The 21,158-nt window shown below is 47.9% G+C and overlaps 1 protein-coding gene across 1 annotated transcript in view; it reads left to right on the top strand.

Moving 5' to 3' along the window:
- The window catches only part of SARDH (sarcosine dehydrogenase), an 82,818-nt gene that overhangs the window by 12,480 nt on the left and 49,180 nt on the right, over positions 1-21,158 (top strand). Inside the window, exons 4-7 of the mRNA XM_015819974.2 lie at positions 8,691-8,869; positions 10,716-10,895; positions 13,793-13,916; positions 17,233-17,333. Of these exons, the coding sequence (XP_015675460.2) occupies positions 8,691-8,869; positions 10,716-10,895; positions 13,793-13,916; positions 17,233-17,333 (584 nt within the window). The remainder of the gene's footprint in view (positions 1-8,690; positions 8,870-10,715; positions 10,896-13,792; positions 13,917-17,232; positions 17,334-21,158) is intronic.

A 21,158-nucleotide genomic window follows, 5' to 3' on the forward strand; every position in this document is an offset into this window, starting at 1 on the left:
TCTTCCAACAAGCGGGATTGGCCTAGGGGAATTTTTAGTGGGGTTTTAAGAGTAATTTTAATTGACATAGGCCACAGCAAATATTTCATTTTAATTAGGTTTTAAATTGGGTATTTTTATTTTTGTATCTGTTTTACAAGGCTGTCAGCCGCCCTGAGTCCGTAAGGAGAAGGGCGGGATAAAAATTAAATAAAATAAAATAAAATAAATAAATAAATAAATAAGATAGCCCTCGACTCCATGAGTGTAGAGAAGGTTGACCCATGTTGGGGCACCATCAGCCTGGGTTCCGCAGAAGGGACAGATGAAGGAGGGGTTGAGCCAGCAGTCTTGGAACCCTCTGAAAGCAACATCGAAACTGCAGTGGTCACTGCCGCTGCTGCCACCTCTCGCCAAGCAGCAACCGCGGACAGAGATGGGAGGCGACACAAATGAAAGAAGAGACATTGATCCATCCAGTTCCCGCTGCTGGATGTGAAGTACCGCGGGGAGCCACGGCGCCTGGGATTTTTCCTGACCCAGGTGCTAAACTACATGGAGGAATATGACTGCAACATCCCAAGTGACCGGGCCAGGGTGCACATTGTGCAAGCAGCCCTAGATGGCACCGTGGCGGACTGGGTCGTAGAACTCCATGATGCAGACGCACCAGAGCTGCAAAACTTCAATCAATTCATGGTAGCCCTTAGGCATCATTTCAAAGATCCCCTTGCTGACCGGAAAGCACAGGAGCGAACAAAGACAGTGAAGCAGGGCTGGCGACCCTTGGCGGAATACACCCAGGAGTTCCAAGCCCTGGCCAGCAAACTGAATTGACCGGAAGACGTCCTGATCAGCCACTTCAAAGACGGACTAAACTACAACCTGTATGATGCCTGCATCCCCTGAGGAGACCCCCACCGGTTGCAGGACTGATAGGTCCTGGCCAAAGAGGCGGAGATCGACCTAGTCAAGAGGCAGCGATGAGGGGGGGAGATCGTGGGGAAAATCACCATCAGACCCAGCTTGTGAGCCATCGAAGCAAGCACCAGCAGCCAAAAGAACCTCAGAATGCTTCAAATGTGGGAAAGAGGGACACCTCGCAGCTGAAAGCCGCACATGCACCCCTGTAGGGAAACCTAATCAAGCCCCAGCCGGAAAACCCGGGAAAACTCCAGCAAAGCCAAAGGAGATGGCCATGAAGAGCACGGAAGTCGTCAAGTTCCCTGCCTCACCTAAATGAGGGAAGGGAACTCTGACCAACCCAGGGGGAACATCCAACTCATTGGACGACAACTCTGAAGACGAACCCCTGGTAAGTGGACCCATTGCACCCCTCACCAGGACCATAGAACTGTTATGCCCGAGAAAGTGGAGATCAGGGCATTAATTGACTCCGGCTGCACCCACTGCCTCATAAGCCCAACCTTAGTGGGGAATTTGGAGATCCCGGGGAGAAGGCTGAAGAAACCGATCTTGTTCAGTCAATTAGATGGGTCCATAGCAGGGGGGATGCCAGCCACCCTAGCCATACTGCCAGTCCAACTCACCCTAAGGGACCACATAGAGACTATAACATTTGTGGTGACCCCTGGCATGGAATGCTCCCTTATCCTGGGAATGGCATGGCTAGCAAAATGGAACCCGCAGGTAGACTGGAGAATGGCAGAGCTCAGGTTCCCAAAAGGAACCAGCCAGGGCACCAACCAAACCCCGATCCAGGAGAAACTCGGCCGAAAAAGCTGCAGTAGGGGAGGAAAAGGAACTACCAGAGATTCCGGAGGAATATAGAGACCTAGCGAGCAAAGGTCTGATGAACTACCCCCCCCACCGGCCCATGGACTATTCCATAGAAATCCAGCCGGGTGCGAAACACCCCAAGCCCAAAATGTATTCCATGAGCCCGCAGGAGCTGGAGGAGATGCAGAAGTTCATAGACAAAAATTTAGAGAGGGGTTTTATCCAACCGGCAAAACCCAAAACCGCTGCACTGGTGTTCCGGGAGAAGAAAGGCGGGACCCTCTGCCTCTGCATTAATTATACGGCCCTGAACGCAGTGAGTGAGAGCAGTCTACCCTCTCCTTCTCATGAAGGATATGCTGTCCCACCTGTCGAAAGGAAAAATCTTCTCAAAACTAGATTTGAGAGAAGCCTATTACAGGATTAGAATAAAGGAGGGAGATGAATGGAAGATGGCTTTCAATTCCCCCTTAGGATGTTACCAATTTTGGGTTCTACCTTTTGGGTTGCAAGGAGCACCCGCAGTGTTCATGCAATTAATAAACGACATACTGTGGGAGCATCTATACAAAGGGTGCTTGTTTATCTAGATGACATCTTGATACTTACTGAAACCATGGAAGAGCATGTGAAGCTAGTCAGACCCATCCTGAAAAAACTCCAGGCAGCTCGGCTTTATGGCAAGCTATCTAAATGCGAATGTCAACGGTGCTAACATCGGATGTTCTTGCTTTGACAACAGATGAAAATTCTCTATGCTTTTAGAATTAGTTGATGCTGGGAGGGGGAATAGGGATGAGAGTCCAGCTAGTCATAACAATAATAACTCGGCCATGGGAACCCAAGGACATTGGGCCCAGAGCTGATAGCATTTTGGCGGGCTGGAGAGCTGGGAAGGAAGCCTGCGCTTCAAGCTAATTGGGGAATGTGATTTATGACTGTTTATTGGAGGTGGGAATTGTACTTCGTTACTTTGTATCCAGGGGAGGGGAATTTAGTTTTTAGGTTCAACTATGTAGTGCCAATTCTTTGTTTCTCGAATAAAAGATTCTTTAAGGTAAACAATGCCTCAAAGTTCTTTTGAAGGGTTTCATCTGTCGGAATCATGACATTGAGTTCCCTTACAGTCTCTTTGCTGAGGCACAAATCAGGCAGCTAGCCACGTAGTTTTCAATGTCCTTTTTAATTGATGGCCACCAAAACTTTTAACCAGATGTAACGTTTTCACAAACCCAAAATGGCCTGCGGACTTCGAGTCATGGCACAATTGCATGAATGTTAGTCTCTGACTTTTGGGTATGTACAACTTTCCTCCAACCCATGGCAGGCCATCAGTCATGGTGCATAAGTTCTTGTGGCTTAGGAATCATTCATCAGTCTCTAGCACTTTTCTGAAATCAGTTCCTGCTTGACTTACTAAAGGTTTTTAGAGTTTGGCCTGTGCCCAGGTGGTGACTTGTGCTGCCAGTTATTTATTCAGCATGAGTGGTTTTGTCACTTCAGTTTGGGTGCTGTTATATTGTGAATTCTGGACGTGTCTGCTAAAAAGTCCCCCCCCCCCGGCAAATGTTTTAACGTGAAATTAAATCAGTGGAAATGCTGTGACCACCTTGCTTGCTTAGGAGTTAATTTCCTGGGCGTTTTTAGTGCTTCCAGGTTCTTTTTTTTAAAAAAATATGTTTTATTGATTTTTTAACATAGTAACCTTAATATTTGGTAAACAGTGTGTTGTCTGGGTTTACATTTAAAAAACATTCACTAACAGTTGGTTTCTATAATCTATAATCCACATAATAGCTTTACTTGATTTCCTCTTTTTCCCATAATGTTCTCTTTTACCAACCTTAAGTTAATACAGTTCTTGCTGTTTTGGTAAATAACAAGTATAAATTTTTTTCTAATATTTCTATAGATAATAATCACATCAATATATTTTTTTTCTATCTAGTCATTCTGGTTGCCTCATCATGGATCCTGTTTACAGTTCTTGTTCACATTTTTTTTCCCCACAATGTTCAAGACATTCTTACTGGTTAAGATTTTCTCAAAGTTAATTACATTTAAATATTTAAGTCTATTTTTTCTCATGTAAGCCATCCCAGTACTTTGACCTTTCTTAAGGAATAAATAAGACTAAAGAAAAAGAAAAAGAAGAATAAGAATAAGAATAAAGAAAAATAAAAGGATAGTATGCTATTTAAAATCCATGTTTCCTATAAGCTAATGCATATTTATTTCCAAAACTTTTCTGTTCTTTTTTACTCTAATTAAAAATATATTTAATCTTTAGATATTCCATTTAATAAATATAGTCCCCTAGTCTTTTAACTCTTATTCAAAACATTTTTAATCCATTATAATTTTCTTAAAGTCAATCACATTTAAATATCTCAAACATTTCCTTTATATAAGCTATTCCAACTCTTTTATATTACCCGTATCAAGAAATAAAATAAGAAGAGAGAAGAAAAAGAGAGTACTATGTTACTTGAGGGGCTCTTCGCTCTTAAAATAAAATAAAATAAAATTTCTATTTCTTCAACAATATTCAAACAGGTGTTTCTTTTTAAATATTCTCTCTGATAGGTTCCATTGTCTATTTTCTTAATTTTCACTTTAGCCTTTTTCTTTTGCCCAGTACATTTCTTAATCAATATCTTCTGCTGAATCAAAAAATCTTTCCATATTCTTATAAGTGTTACTGTAGATATAAAAGGTAAGTCAAGTACAATATCTTTGTAAGGGGCATTTGCCCATTCATGTTTGTTCTGTTCTTTGCATTGATAAGGCATTGAAACGAGGCAGGAGTAACAACAGATGCTTCTTTATTTCAGCTTTAACAGAACAACACAAAATGACTCCGCTCCCTTTTATACCTTCTGCAGGGAACAGCGTCAGCCAATAAATGCAACGTATTTTCCTGCTCTGCGCATGCTCAATAGGCTGGAGACAGCCTGTCTGGCCTGGCCTGGGCAGGCCACATGGTCTGCCCGGGTCTCTCTGCAGCTTCCTGCACCTGCTCTGTCAATCACAGACCCAGGACATAACACCCCTCCCCTCTTGGTTAAAAAAAAATAGATACTTACTATTTTAGTCTACTACACTGTCACCTCTCCATAGCAATACTTAATACTTTACAATATTACAATACTGCTAGTCTCCTGTGTTAATTAATCAATAATACACAATTATTGATCTCTGACACTCACCCCATTATAAGACACATCTTATTATTCAATGAAATCTCAACACAACAACATTATAATACACTTTTTTTAGTGTGTTCTGATTTCTAGGAAATACTAGGCCTGTCCGCTTACTGACAGGAACCTTACATAGTCCTGTAGGAACTTCGGAGGACCTCTGGCCCGCTCCAATCGTCTCGGAGCTGCTGCAAGCGCCTGGTCTGCAAGCTCGCCTGCCAGGCTCGGCAGACTGGGACTTTGAGACCTGTTTGATGTGGGTGAACCTGGATCTTGCTGGCTGGCCTGTTCCGGTAAGCCCATCCCTTTGTCCATTTGACTTTGGCTGGCCCTTTCCGGTAAGCCCAAACCAGAGTTCCTTGGTGGGGTGGAATTCCCGGATCGGCGAGAGAACACTGTCCCGTAGGCGCAAGGCCTGAGGTAGATGTGGCGTGAGAAGCCGATTGAGTGCAATGTCCCATGGACCCAGTGCCAGAGTCAGGAGCCGCGTCGTTGGCAAAACCCCTATTTGGAGAATGCAAAACCCCGCTTTCGCAGAGAGACTGAGATCCACGATTGTGATCGCGGTCCTCCTCCCCCCCAAGAGCAGAGTCAGGAGCGGAAGGGTGACTAGGTAACCTCCATCGCAGCTGGTCAATGTGCCAACACAGCACGCGACTATCTTTGTATGACAGTGGCCCAGTGACTTTGCAGACCACTGTTGTTACCCAAAGATGTCCAGGCCCATAGTTCCTTGCTCAAACTGGATCACCAACTTGCAATATCCTCGGTGCCCGCGGCTGTGACACCTGTGAAGCCACCCGGTCTGGGTGTAATCTGTCTAATCTGGTAATAAGACGGCAACCCCAGCGGAATTCAGCTGGGCTCTTGCCTGTAGCTGTGCAAGGTGTGGTGCGGTGGCAAAGGAGAAAATCAGCTAACCTGTGATGCCAGCTCCCATGAGTGAGCCTCTTCAAGGCTTCTTTGGTGGTGCGCACCATGCGCTCAGCTTGGCCGTCGGAAGCCGGGTGAAAAGGTGCCGAAGTAACATGACGAATCATGTTGGCTTTCAGGAAGGACTGAAACTCCGAAGAGGTGAATTGAGGTCCATTGTTGGAGACAAGAACATCTGGGAGCCCATGAGAGGTGAAGATCCTCCTCAACACCTGGATGGTCCTGGCAGTCGTCGTGGAGGACACTGGAACCGACCTCTAGCCATTTGGAGTGACAGTCCACAACAATAAGGAAGAATTGCCCCTGAAAGGGGCCAGCGTAGTCGATATGAACCCTCGACCAAGGAGCATATGTGGCCTCCCATCTATGCATGGGAGCCTGTGGCATTTCAGGCCTGGACTGTTGGCAAATGTGGCACCCCTGGACATGGGTCTCAATCTCTTTATCAAGCCCAGGCCACCAGTGATAGCTGCGCGCAAGCGCCTTCATCCAGACTATTCCCGGATGTCCCTCATGCAGAGACTGCAAGACTCCAGTCCTCAATGAGGTTGGGATCACTACCCTGCTACCCCACAGGATGTAACCCCTTAAAGGTGGATAGCTCATGCTTCCTTTTCCAGAAACTCTGGAAATTGGTGCCAGGACACGTGTCAGGCCATCCTGACAACACCCAGTTCAACACGCGTGTTAGCATGTTATCAGTGGCTGTTTCTGCAGCCACATCCCCTGCATTGAGGGGAGACTCAGGCAAATCCTGGATAGCCAGGATGTGGTTGACCGGAGCAGGATCTGATTCTAAGAGCTGTAGAGGCAACCTACTAAGGCCATCTGCATGGCCCATTTCTTTCCCTGGTTTGTGAACACACTGGTTCATCCAGCTTCAGCACGCTGTTGACAATCAGTTGTTTAGCAGAGCGCCACAACTCTTCGCTTTCCTTCCTGCTGGAGACAACTTGGGCTGCCTTGGCTCACCTGGCAGCCTTTCCTCCGTCCTTTCAGAAGATTTCTTCAGTTCGCTCCGATCGGCTGCCGCCTGATCTGAGCTCCTGGAGTGTCCCTCCTTCGTTGCCCCTCCAGGGCAACTTTCCGACCCTTTTAGGGTCACTGGGCAAAGCGAAATCGGGCTGAGAAGCCAGAGCCCCAGCTTCTTTCACCCATCTCGTCGGCTGCCAAAACTGGAAGTCAGAAAATGGCTGCATTTTCATCTGTTGTCAAAGCAAGAAAGTAAGAAAATCCTAAATTCCAGAAAGCACCATGTCTCCACCCATTACTTTAGTAGCATGGAAGCATCTTCCACCCTCCCAAAATGAATGGGTCCACAAATGTCATGTTAGGGCTCCTAGGCTCCTTAAAAGGTTTCATGCAGCATACCCCAACAAACCAAACTAATCCTTATCTTTTATTTGTCTGTTTCTCTCCCACAGATGGATCTCTCCTTCTTTTAAGGAGGGTAGGATGTCAGAACCCATATTATTAAACGGGGGGGGGGGGCGGCTTTTTCCTATTTCTAGTTCTTCCACTACTCTGGGTTCTGCCATGTTCCTGAAGGGGAGGGAGAAGACGCTGCGGGCTGTGTTTCTCTCTAGCGTTAGCATGTATCCCTTTCGCTGTCTCTGCATACTTGTTCTTTGAACTGTCTCTCCCTTGATGTTACCTTGGGGTGAGAAAGGAATGTGCCTCCGGCCATCTGGCTTCTCTCCTGTTTTGGAAGGGAAGGTGTGAAGACCCAACAACATCGCTACAAGCCTGGGAAAGACCGGTGTTATCAGCGCTTTCACACAACGGATTTAACACCTGAGGATTGGTCTGTTTGAACTGACCGGATGAACTATTGGGGTGGGGTTTGCTTGGGACTCTTTTAACCTATTGATCTGAGGGGGGAAACCCTCAGATCCTCTCTGTTAGGCCTGCTATCAGTTTCTCCTAATAAAAGTTCCTTTTGGAAGAAACTGCTTCCATGAGTTCTGCTTTCTTAGGATGAGGTTTTGAAGTGGGCCCTGACAGTTAGCATCAAACTTCAATCTGTATCTCAGGAGGCCCCAAATATGCCTAGCTGTTTTCCAACTGGGAAGTGAAAGACTCTTTTTGCTATATGTGGGTCCCAGTAATTGTCAAGGCCATGAAGGGAATAAATAAGAACTTTCTGGTAAGGCCCTTCAAGGTCGGCACTCTCCTTCCACATAAGTACAGCAGATCAAATAAATGCCCGGCTTTTAGTCTGATTGTTCTTGGTGCCACCAGATCTGAAGGGAATGGTCCTCAGTTTGGATGTGGGAATAACTAGGCCAGATGGGTGGCAGATAAGTCAAACAAACAAATAAACCTGAGGGTGCTCCTTTCCTGGCTCAGGTGTGGAAACGGTGGTCAGGAGAGCAGGCAGGGAGTCTTTTGCAGATGTAGAAGGCAGAGAAAGTATTCTTTGCCATTCTTTCTACCCCCTGCTGAATCCACCGTTCAGTTGGATTTTATAGCACCTGGCTGTGTGTATTGTGTTTTCAGTGTTTACATTTTGGGAGTCGTTTTAAGTTAGTAAGTGTAAACTTTAACATGAATCTTTTCACTGGGCCCATAAAGTGTACGTCATCCCCTTAGGACATCCACTTTATGGACTCAGTGAAAAGAAAATTTTGCTCTAGGGAGGGAGCAGTGCCTAGTTTCACTCTCGGTCCCACTTGGTGTTTCCCAAATTCCTCCCTTAGTCCCTGGGAGCAACAAATGGAGGCAAATGAGTTGCAAGGAGATGCTCCTCTCTTGGGACCTCCTCAGAAAACCCTGCAGGCTGTGTGGCCCGGTGGTGTCCTCATGGCCTCCCATCCTTGCCTTCCCCTTCCCCAGGCCTCTTGTGGCAGTTGCGCCCGAGTGACGTGGAGGTGGAGCTCTTGGCTCACACCCGTAACGTGGTCAGCTGGGAGCTGGAGGAAGAGACGGGCCTTCACACGGGCTGGATCCAAAATGGAGGACTCTTCATTGCTTCCAACAAGCCAAGACTGGATGAGTACAAGAGGCTCATGTCAGTAAGTAGGAAGCCGCCAGCCTCTGCTTGAGGGTTGGCATCATCTCTCTGGTCCTTTCTGGAGATCTTTCTCAGCAGCAGCCTCTTCCTTGCATGTTGGCCTTCCTTAAACCCTCTGTGTGGCTTTGCCCATCTGCCCATCTGCTCCTTTCTGACTCTTACCAGCTCTGTGCTTTTCGCTTTTGTGTCCCTCTTAAAATAGGTTTCGGAGAGCAGATGAATGCGCCTTCTGAGGTTCAGGCCACCAGTTCACCTCTGAACTCTATGGAATGCATATCTTGGTCATGGGGATTTGGAGAAAGTAATAGGATTCAGATCCCCTGGGCTAACTAGGAGGGCCCCACCTCTGAAGGCACACGGGCCCAGTAAGAGGTGAGGTAGGGCTGGCTTATATAAGCGGGACCAGAACTGTGCTTACAGAAAGGGAATAGTGCAATTCCAATATTTTTTTGTAGTACATATCAGACTTGTTAGGCAAAAAGTCCAAGAATCAACTCCACAGAAAGGCTAAAATTCCATTGACTGAGGTTCTGGCAAACCAGTTTGTGATGTGCTAGTGTACTCCCCACCCCTTCTTAAGGAGAAATTAACCAGTGAACAGCTTTCCTCCAGAAGTTGTGGGTGCTCCATCACTGGAGGTTTTTAAGAAGAGACTGGACAACTGTATAGGATTTCCTCGGTGAGATTCAAATACCTGAACATCCGGTTCTTTGCGTGGATGCAGGCCTGGGCCTCTGAGGCCTAGAAAGGACTTCCAGAAGTGACATCCATGCACTTCCTGTGGACTGTTCTAGGCCTGGGAGGCCTCCTCCAGGCCTCTGAGGCCTAGAACGGACTTCCAGAGCAGCATGGATTCAGCCGGTTCTCCAAACTCAACAAAATTTAGCTACCCCTTGTACTGAACTGTTGTGAATCGGCTGAATCCCACCACTGAATCTCCTGCTTGTGCAGGAAGTTGGACGGGAAGACCTCCAAGGTCTCTTTCAACTCCGTTGGGTTGGCTGGTTTTGAATAGCGTTGGGATGTTCTGGACTTAAAACATGTTTGAACCTCTTTTGCATAGGGAAGGGTTCCTGTGTGCCTCGTATTGAGGTCATCTGGTTACTCTCTATGGTGTGTCTGGCCGTCAGATTCTGGATCCTTTTGCAGGAGCTGGCTGAGATGTTCCCAGAGCATCTTGCTTACTCTGTCCAGTGCTGACTCTTCTACAAATAGGCCCAGCTGATGTGCCAAAGTCATTCTGCATCCAATTTTTCCAACAGCAGGCACTCAGCATGGACCAGGGTCCCATCCAGCTCATCCCTCATTGATGGATAGCCAGGCACATTCAGAAGTTCCTACAGGAAGAAGCCAATATGTAGCCTGTGATTCCATGATGGCCTGATCCTCTGTGCCTCGTGTGTCAACTGACTTCTTTGCCTGGCAGGAAATTCCAGAGTTTGCTTCTCAGGAGTGTAGATACCTCCCCCCCCCATTTCTTTTCTCTTTCTGGGAAAGGAGCTGTTGCCAGCTTGGTTGACCTGCTTGGCACCTCTTGCAGCTTGCAGCTCCCTTGCCATTCTCAGCCAGGAGCTCCTGCAGGCCCTCTCTGAGTCCACTGGGATGGGAGATGGCAACCCCAGAGAGGAGTTGATGCTGCCCCATTTTAACCAAGGCCTCCCCTGGCTGGGAAACTTTGCCTGCAGCCAGTAATAGACCATCCAGCTGTGCACCATTGGAGCAGACTTTATCCCGAAGGGCTTTCAGGATTGCCTGCCCTGGGCCGGGCAAGGCCTCTGTAGCTTTCCTGCCTGTTTTTGTGGGTCATTTGATCGTTCCCTTTGGAAACTCCGGCTCTTCTTTTGCAGCTGGGCAAAGTTTTTGGCATTGAATCACACGTCCTGTCTCCGGGGGAAACCAAAGAGCTGTACCCCTTGATGAACGTGGATGACCTCTACGGCACCCTCTACGTCCCAGAGGACGGCACAATGGATCCTGCAGGGACCTGCATGTGCCTCGCTCGGGCAGCCAGCAACCGAGGGGCTCTGGTAGGATCCTTGAGCTATTTAAAAGATTTAAATGGCCATAGAGAAAGAGTGGAGATAAAGCCACTTGCCTGATATTGGTGAGATCGTCTGAGTTCCTTAAGGAGAGAATTGAGCATGATGATACGAGAAGGTCCTCCTTTGCCCTTTTGCAAATCTGGCTAAGGGGAGTGTCTTCACTAAATTAGACCTGAGAGAGGCATACTACCGGGTGAGAATAAAAGAGGGAGACAAGTGGAAAACTGCCTTCAACTGTCCAATGGGGAGCTATCAGTTCAAAGTCATGCGGTTTGGACTACAGGGGGCCCCAGCTGTATTTATGCAGTTGATTAATGAGGTACTACATGATCACTTGTACAAAGGGGTTTTGGTGTATCTTGATGATATCCTGATATATAGCACGAACATGACTGATCACATAAAGCTGGTGAGAGAAGTGTTAAAGAAACTATTGAATGCCAAGCTTTATGCCAAACTATCGAAATGTAAATTTCACCAAACCCGAATGGACTATCTTGGCTACAGAATTTCCAACGAGGGTATTGAAATGGACCCAGCCAAGGTGAAAGCCATAATCGAATGGCAGCCCCCATAGAGATGCCCTCATGGGGGGGGGACATCCCTGGGGGGGCTCTCAATCATATCTAAACTACAAGCTCCTGCAGGTGCAGCCTTTCTAGGAAGAATCTGGGAGTGCTGAAAGGGACCTTATTTGGGCAGCAAAACATTTGGAGAAGGGGCAGACAGCAGCAACAACAGACAGCCATCCCCCCCCGGGTGGTTGTTCCATTTTCTCCAACGTGGGTCGGGCAGACAGAGCTTGGCCCAACTCATGAAGTTGAACAAGCAATAGTGGCTCTTATTGCCCAAGGACAGAAATAAGTGTGGTGGCGAGGGGGGGGATTTCATTGTTGCCTTTCCAGGTGATTCACATGTTCTGCAAAGTCTGGCTTCACAGATTCCCCCCCCCCGTCCCCCAAGTCCTCTCCACCTGTCTTCTGAATTGCTGGTCCTTGCCCCTTCTGCACCTTTTGGTAAGATCTGCTTTTCCCCTGCAGAACGATACGCATTCCTTGATTAGTCCTTGACTTATGGCCATAACTGAGTCCAGAAATATGGTTGTGCTGGTCGTTAAGTGGCTCACCATGTGACCATGCCCAGTTTTATGACCTTTGTGCAGTGGTTATTAAGCAAATGTTATGGCTGTTAAGTAAGCATATTGTACCAATGAGCGATTTTTAGTGGAAACTAAGTAAAACACTGGTTTTCAGTAAAAAAAAAAAAAGTCATTAATTGTGGTCAGGTGAGTCTTTGGGCCACTCGCCAACCACCCAAAATGCATTTTTTATATTTTTTTATGTATATATTTTTGTATATTGTGTTTTTATTGCTTGTAAGCCACCTAGAGTTGTGTGGCTTCCCTCCAGAAGTTGTGGGTGTCCCATCCCTGGAGGTTTTCAAGAAGAGATTGGACAGCCATTTGACCAGGATGGTATTGTCAACAATCCGACTAGCGGGCACAGTGAAAGAATTCCTGAAGGCAATTGTGTCCCATGAGGTAAAACCTTATTGGATACACCATCTCAGAATTGAAGAAGCCAAACCAGCTCTGAGTTTTCCCATGCGAAAGCTTCCTTATTTAAACAACAAATTCTCGTGGCCCCCGCCCACCAGATGTTCACATTGTCCAATTGTAATATTTCTTTTTGTTATGGGAGCAGTTTACTTCTCCATCAAGCACCTGCGCTACTGACCTTGGCGTTCTTGCAGACTCTCAGGGTTTGTGAACGGCTTCTTGGAATTTCGTTGCCTCCCTGCACTTTCTACCCCTCCCCCCTTTTCTGTGGCAAGTTGATTAGCGATAGAAGCCAGCAGGCCTCAGAGCAATTCAATCTTGACAGCTTGCTTAGGCAGGAGGTTGGAGTGGAGGACCTCCAGGGTCCCTTCCAGCCCTATGATCTTATGTTCTATGTTCTATCGTGATATTTCTCCAGATTTAGAAAACTAAACCCTCCCCCATTAAGTGATAATAGCATTTTCTGTAAAGATGCTCTCAGAATCAAAGAACACCATAGACTTTTTCTAAATAATTTATTTTCTGAAAATATTTTCCAGTATATGAACTGGAATTCCTCTCAAATTCCTCTAAATTAATCTGGGAATAATATTCATTTTGAAACCATTCGCTTTTCCTCAAAGGGGAAGGTTTTGTGACTCCTATCACTATCTCAAGAAACCTCTCTCTATATTTTATTTATATTACATATTACTGAGTTATCTCTTTTGGTGTATATAACATATCTAAATATTTAATGGATTCAATACAAATACAGACTTGATATTCTTTCAATGAATGAGTAACCCAAATTTCACCCACTGGCATCAATTCCGATTTGGACCAATTAATAAGAGCATACTGCTCTTTTATTAAAGACATTTATTTTTTGCACCAATGCCGAGAGATTAGTATGAGGTTTAGAAATAAACCAAAGAATCATGTCTGTCAATAAAGCCACTTGTGTTCAACTGACTGAACAGCTTATTGTGACAAGGTGAGTCCAAACAGGGGCTCTTGACTGTGCCAGGTCAGGGCTGCTCCTCACCTTTCCTCAGCAACGCTGCCCTTCCAGCCCTTGGACCTCCTCAGTAAGCCTTGGTGCTCTGTGAGATCTGCAACCACCCAGAGTCCACGTGGGCGCTCTCCGGTCCAAGGCCCTGCCACACACACAGTCCAAGCTGCCAGAAATCCTGTGCCAGATCTTTGGGGGAAAACCCAGATTCCCTCTGAACCATGCAGGGATCATCACTGAATAGGCACCACCTGGTTACTTGTTTTGAAATTGACTCAAGACAAGGCGAGCAGGACTGTTTATGGCTCTTGTTTATGGCTGTTTTTCTAGATCATTGAAAACTGCCCCGTGACTGGCATTGAAGTCAGAACGGATGACTTTGGGGTCCCGCGAGTGGCAGCTGTGCTGACGAAAGAGGGAGCTATCCAGACGCCCTGTGTGGTGAACTGCTGTGGTAAGGAAGGCACCCAGTTGGCTCCCCCGAAAGGAGGGCTGGGACTTCTCTGATCATCTGAATGCAGGTTTAACCAGCTTAGAACTGGGATAGGTTGGGTTCCAGGTCAGAAGAAGTTAATGGGAAAAGGAGTTCCTAGAATTTTATTTTATGTTTAAATCACATTGATATAGCTGCCCATCTCACAGAAAAGTGACTTGTGTGGCAGAACAATTGTAAAACCAAAATATTAAAATAAGTAGATTTAAAAACCCAATAATAATATTAATAGCAAGACAGTGGAAAATGCTAAACACAATGATGCCATCTTTGTAGGTCACCATCTTTGTCACATTTTGAGAGTCTTCTGGAAGGATATCAAAGATAGTTCCAATCTCCCTGGGGGCGGGATGTTCTACAGAGGGGTGCCATGGCAGAAAAGATCCGTCTCCTGTGTGCCATCAATAAAATTCTTTTGCAGTCAGGACTCACAACACGCCTTCTCTGCCAGACCTCATGGGGGATGGGCAGAAGTAATTGATGAAGATGGCCCCACAAATACTCTGGCTCCATGAAGTGCTTTAAAGGCCGAAACCAGCCCCTTGAATTGGACCTAGGGACGGCCAGTGCAACTTGCAGAACAACAACAAAATGTGTGGCATTCCAGAGCTTGCCCCACTGCGTTTTGCAGCTGAAGCTTCCAGACACTCTTCAAACAGTCTTCCAAAACTTGAGGGGCTGCCACAAAGAACAGGGGTGTCATCTCTGAGTTCCTTATCAAAAAAAGTGAGAACTTTTGGATTTCTGCATGAAAGCCTTGATCTGTGAAGAACCAGGTAGAATCTGTGGTGGAGACTGAGCTTATCACTGTTGTCTTTAGATTTGTACAACATGAAAAAGGAAATAAAGAAGTTTCATAGTTGTTTGGTGAAGATGACAAGATGCCAAGAATTTGTAAAGAACATACTGTATTTCCCCAAAAATAAGATCTATCCTAATTTTGGGGGATGGGCCTAATATAAGCCTTACCCTAAGCCCTAGTTAGGACCCCACCCACTCCATCCCACCTCTCTGCCACAATGGGGCATAAAAACACATGCCTCGCCTCTGCCACCACAACGAGGTGAGGCAGGTGGGGAAGGGGGTGGAGCTGCCCTACGTGCCCCGCATCTGCTATTTCAGGGCCCCCCCAGCCAGGCCATTCTTTGCTCGGCGACTTTCCCTTTCACTCCCCTCCTGAGCCAGACTACCACGCTACAGAGGATGGGCGGGATAGGCCCGGTCCCCCTCTGCCGTTTCAGAGCCAGGGGGGAGTGACGGTGAAAGGCTCTGCTGCCGCTGTGTGCTACTGGAGGGGCTTTCTTCGTGCTTCACCCCACAGATCACCTGCCTGGTGGCAGCCGCCTCCTCCTCCGCCAACTCTCCCATGGCTTGGGCCGTGACTGGGTGGTGCAAGCCTCCCCTGCCACCTCCGTCCGCCAGCCCTCCATCGCCACCACTGGAGAGAACAGAGAACAGGGAGGGGAGCGGCTCTGCGCAGCGATGCAGAGCAGAGAAGAGCACTTGCTTGCCGCCCTGCATCATCCCACGTCTTCCTTCTCCATTCTGGAAATGGCAGCCCCATTTTCTGCTCCTTCTCCTCCCGGCGCTGCTGTAGAGTTTGACGCACCACTGCCCAGCTCCTCTCTCTTCCTGAAAGCATTTCTTCACTAACCTGCTCTCCAGCTCTGTTACGTTTCTCTCCTGCTGCAGGGAAACAAAGTTTGTGGGACTAAAAAAAGTTCAGTCAGACCTTCCAACTTCTTGGGAAAAAAAAATATCTTGTGAAGTTGGAAGGTCTGACTGAACCGCTCCCCTCCCCATTCTCCGTTCTCTCCAGTGGTGGCAGGGGAGGCTTATGCCGCCCAGTCACAGCCCAAGCCACGGGAGAGTTGGTGGAGGAGAAGGAGGCGGCGGCTGCTGTCGGGCAGGTGATCTGTGGGGCGAAGCGCAAAGAAAGCCCCTCCAGCAGCACACAGCGGCAGCGGAGCCTTTTGCCGTCACTCACCCTTGGCTCCGAAACGGCGGAGGCTGACCGGGCCTACCCCGCCCATCCTTGTAGCATGGCAGTCTGGCTCAGGAGGGGAGTGAAAGGGAAGGTCGCCAAGCAAGGAATGGCCTGGCTGGGGGCGGGGCTGAAGTAAGTGGGTACAGGACGTGTGGGGCAGCTCCACCCCTCCCCCACCTGCCTTGCCTCGTTGTGACAGCAGCAGCACGATGTGCCACGCGGCCTCCTGCTGGACAGGGCTGTTGGTGCCGCCACCACGAGGCAAGGCAGGTGTCACGAAAAATATAAGACATCCCTGAAAATAAGACCTAATGCCTCTTTTGGAGGCAAAAATAATATAAGACCGGGTCTTATTTTGGGGAAAACAGAGTAGAACCTAGCATAATAGGGTTGGGAGGGCCCTTGGAGGTCTTCACCCCCTGCTCAAGCAGGAGAGCCTGGGCAAATGGCTGTCCAGTCTCTTCTTGAAAACCCCCAGTGATGGAGCAGCCACAGCTTCTAAGGCAAGCCATTCCACTGATGAATGGGTCTCACTGACAGGAAATTTCTCTGTAGTTCTAGGTTGGATCTCTCTTTAACAATCTTGCGCCTGCTACTTCTTGTCTTGCCCTCAGGTACTTTGGAGAATAGGTCAATCCCCTCTTTTCTCTGACAGCCCCTCAAGTCCTGGAAGATTGCTATCATGTCACCTCTAGCGCTTCTCTTGGTGAGAGTAGACCTATCCAGTTCCTGCAACTGTTCATTGTATGCTTTAACCTCCACCCTCCTAGTCACCTTTGCTCTCTTTTCTCTGTACTCTTTCCACAGTCTCAGCGTCTTTTTTGTGCTGTGTCCAGAACTGGATGCATTACTGTATTCCAAGTGTGGACTTAGCAGTGCAGTATAAAGTGTTACTCCACCTGGCCACCTGTTCTATCCAGGACATTTTTTTCTTCCCTGAGGCTTTTCATTGGAGCAACCCTTTTCTCAAGTCCCTTTACTTTCCCTTCCAGTTAGGAGTTGAGTTTCTACCTGCAGCAGGTGTAACACCCTTATTTGCTCGGTACTGATGTGGCAGGACAGAGAGAGGGCTCTCCAGCTTCCATCCCTAAGATCATGGCCTAGTCAGCAGAGGAGAGAAGATGGCAGGCTTGACCTCCCTCTTCTGTGCTTGACTAAAGTACTTTTTTCTGCAAGGGTTACCCGGCCAGGTTCGTTCTCTGGCTTCCCCTTCCTTGCTTCCTCTTCAAAGCCAAGCCCTCCCCCGCACAGGCCCTTTGGATGATGGCGGTTGTTTTCCTTCTCCCACAGGTGTGTGGGCCCAAGCCCTGGGGGAAATGGCCGGCGTCCAGGTGCCCCTGGTGGCCATGCACCATGCCTATGTGGTGACAGAGAAGATCGAGGGGATCCAGGTCAGTCCGGCAGAGCTTCTGTCCTGGTGGGCGGATACAAATGTTAGTAGCCACAGGTGCTGTGAGTGATTCGGGTGTCTTCCCTTGATTCTAAGCATCTTTTCACAGTGGGAGAACACACCCTTTGTCACATTCATTGCACATGCAGCTCAGAGGGTCCCCCTTCTCAGTGTAGGATTGCCATCTTTCCCTGAACTATAAATGTGACTCCATGATGGGGGGCAAAGGGGGGGGGGCTGAATTTTCCTGTCTATTCATCTGGCTTCCTGACTGCTTCCCACTATTTACTGGGCAGGAAGTTTTGCAGGAATATTTTTTTCAAATGTAACACATACCATATGTCAGGACCCACCCCACTTTGCACCTTAAGAAGACAGAACTCTTGGAATATTTCTTCCAACAGGCATCTTTATTAAAGGAAAATGGCTGCAGGCGTTCTAGACAGGACTTGGGGCCAAAGCCTTACGGTTCAAGGTTTTAAGGGGTCCCCAACAGCCCCACCCCACCCCACCGTCCTTCCAGCGGCAATCCCAGGTGTTACATTTCCATCCCCTTTTTCCTCACTGCCGGTGGAAAGGAAACTTCAGAGGGGAGTAGATGAAAGCTGATAGTCCCATTGTTATTGATGAGTCCTTTCGGTGGTATCCACATTCAGTCCCTTTGAAGTTGTGCCGAAGGAAGTGAGGGCCATAAAACCCCTTTGTTCACCCCCCTTCCCTTTCATCGTATGACAGAATCCAGAGAGGGCAGAAATGGGGTTTTCCATAGTCGATAACTAGAGATGAAATATAATTGGATTCTGACACCATAGCTTTAACATTTACACAGAATTTTGGAAGCATAGAAAATTAGAAAGTATTCTATGAAAACTCTGTGAAATCCAGTTTCTATGAAACTGGATGCAGTATTCCAGATGTGGTCTTCTTAAAGTTTTATAAAGCACTACTAATTCTTCATGTGATCTTGACTCTGTTGAAATGGTCTTCTAGGGTCTCTTGCCTGAGCAGGGGATTGGACTAAAAGACCTCCAAGGTCCCTTCCAACTCTACAATTCTGTATTCTAAGATCCTTACATCTTTTTATTCCATGCTCTTTTCTCATCTGGGTTGTTTTCCTCTAGACACATGTCAGTTTGTTAGCATCAAACCGTAAAATGATGTGGTATAAGCAACATAGAAGACAGAGTTTGATGATTGCTCTTGATTTTGATGTTTTACTTCAGCCAAAGGTCACTTTTATGTATTCCATTCGTTGGCAATTGACGAAGACACATGATGAACAAGTAATCTCTTTATTGATCTTCTCCTACAACCAAGCAAGCAGTAAAAAGCACCCAGGCCTTTTATAGAGCCCTAAACCCAGACAGTAGGAACTGGCTGTTCCTACTGTCGGACAATAGGACAATAGGAACTGGCTGTTTTCGTGCCTTGCGCATGTGCCAACCAGTCTGGTCCCGGGCAGCTTTTGGTTTGCCCGGGACCGTTTGCAACATTTCTGAGCCTGCTCACTACTCCAGCAGGCTCGGGACACAACACCCCTCCCCCTAGATAAAACACACCTTAGCTGTACGCACAGGTACATTTGTTCAAAGGGGCAGGAAGAGTGGAGTTACACTGGCCTGCACACAGGCAAAACACTTTGACAAAATATTTAACTAAACAAAATGCACCCAAAATCATAATAATATATGACACTCTGTACTGGGTGTTATCCAACATCCTGTTACAGACTAGCAAGGTTCCCTTTGTATTGACAGAAGCCTCACATAATCTCCCAGATGTTTGGGTGGGCACTTGGCCCGCTGTGATCTTCTAATGGCCGTTGAGGCAGACCAGGACTTTGATGCCCCAAAGACCCAGGTGACCCACCCAGCTGCTGACTGGCTGGACCCTCTGAGTCCAAGCCAGGGTACCTGGAAGTCCCCGAGTCCATAATGGACTCCTCTTGGGAGCACTGTCCCTTGAGCCCAAGGCCAGCAGTTGGAGTGGCCTGAGTGGCGGAAGTGCCCCAGTACTCCGTAGCCCCCGTGCACGTGCCAGAGGTGCCAGAGTCAGGAGCCGCCTCCCTTGCTATAGACTTCCTTTTTGGAGCAATAGCTGAACTGTGAGAGTCCCCCTGGTGGAATTCCCTGTCTGGGGCTGTGTTTGCATTGTGTGGGGGGGGTGCAACTCCCTGTCTGGGGCACTATCTGACGTATTTGGATTATGTGGGTACCCCCAGTGCAACTCCCTGTCTGGAGCAATAACTGATGTGCGGGATGACCCACTTTCTGGAGAATTCCTATTCGGAGCACTTGCTGAACCTTGGGATGACCCCCAAACAGCCTCAGCGGCAGTCTCAGCAGCTTGTGAGACACTGTTAGGACTAGGAAACTGTGACCCAGAATGCAGATTATGGTCCTCCTCCCCCCCCCCAGAGCAGAGCTAGGAGCGGAAACGTGGCTGTTAAGCCTCCAGCACAGTTGATCGATGTGTCTGCGAATAACACGTCCATCATCCAAGGCCACTTCGTATGACAGTGGCCCAGAGATCTTGCATACCACTGCTGTGACCCAGAGATGTCCAGGCCCATATTTCCTTGCCCAGACTGGATCGCCCACCTGAAGTCTCCTAGGTGCCTGCGGTTGTAACACCTGTGAAGCCACCCGGTCTGGGTGCAACCTGTCCAGTTTGGTGATGAGGCGGTGACCCCAGCGGAGTTCTGCTGGGCTCTTCCCTGTGGCTGTGCAAGGTGTGGTGCGGTGTGCAAGAAGGAAATCTGCTAACCTGTGATGCCAGTTACCATAAGTCAGTTTCTTGAGAGCATCTTTGGTAGTGCGCACCATTCTCTCTGCTTGGCCGTTGGAAGATGGGTGGAAGGGAGCAGACGTCGCATGCCGGATCAAGTTGGCTTGAAGAAAAGCCTGGAACTCAAAAGAGGTAAATTGGGGGCCATTATCTGAAACCAGGACATCTGGAAGTCCATGTGAGGCGAAAATTCCTCTCAACACCTGGATGGTCCTGGCAGTAGTAGTGGAGGAAACAGGAACAACCTCTAGCCACTTGGAATGGCTGTCAATGAGGAGAAGAAAGAATTGCCCCTGAAAGGGCCCAGCATAATCTATATGTACCCTTGACCAAGGGGTTTGTGTTTCCTCCCACCTATGTACAGGGGCCTGGGGCATTTCAGGCCTTGACTGTTGGCACACTTGGCACCCATGAACCTGGGCCTCGATGTCTTTATCGAGCCCAGGCCACCAGAGATGGCTGCACACAAGCGCTTTCATCCGTACTATTCCTGGATGTCCCTCATGCAGAGAGAGCAAGACTCTAGACCTCAATGAGGCTGGGATGACTACCCTACTACCCCATAACAGGCACCCTTTGAACGTAGAAAGCTCATGCTTCCTTTTCCAGAAGCTTTGAAACTCCGTATTTGGACACGTGTCAGGCCATCCTGACAAGACCCATGTCAGCACGCGTGTGAGCGTGTGATCAGTGGCAGTTTCTGCAGCCATGTCCCTAGCATTGAGGGGAGATTAAGGCAACTCCTGAATGGAAAGAATGTTAATAGCAGGAGCAGGATCTGCCTCTATTTGTTTGAGAGGTAATCTGCTGAGGCCGTCTGCGTGGCCCATCTCTTTTCCCGGTTTGTGAATGAGTGTATAATCATATGCTGACAGGAAAATTGACCATCTCAGCATACGTGGGGAAATAATGTATGGTGTCTGTTTGTTAGTTACAAACAAGCCCAGCAAAGGCTTGTGGTCTATATAGACTGTGAAATGGCGGCCATATAAGAAATCATGGAATTTCTTTATGCCAGCCACTATGGCCAAGGCTTCTC

The sequence above is a fragment of the Protobothrops mucrosquamatus genome, unplaced genomic scaffold (genome assembly GCF_001527695.2).
Source record: "Protobothrops mucrosquamatus isolate PMUCROS unplaced genomic scaffold, P.Mucros_1.0 scaffold1036, whole genome shotgun sequence".
Lineage (NCBI taxonomy): Eukaryota > Metazoa > Chordata > Lepidosauria > Squamata > Viperidae > Protobothrops > Protobothrops mucrosquamatus.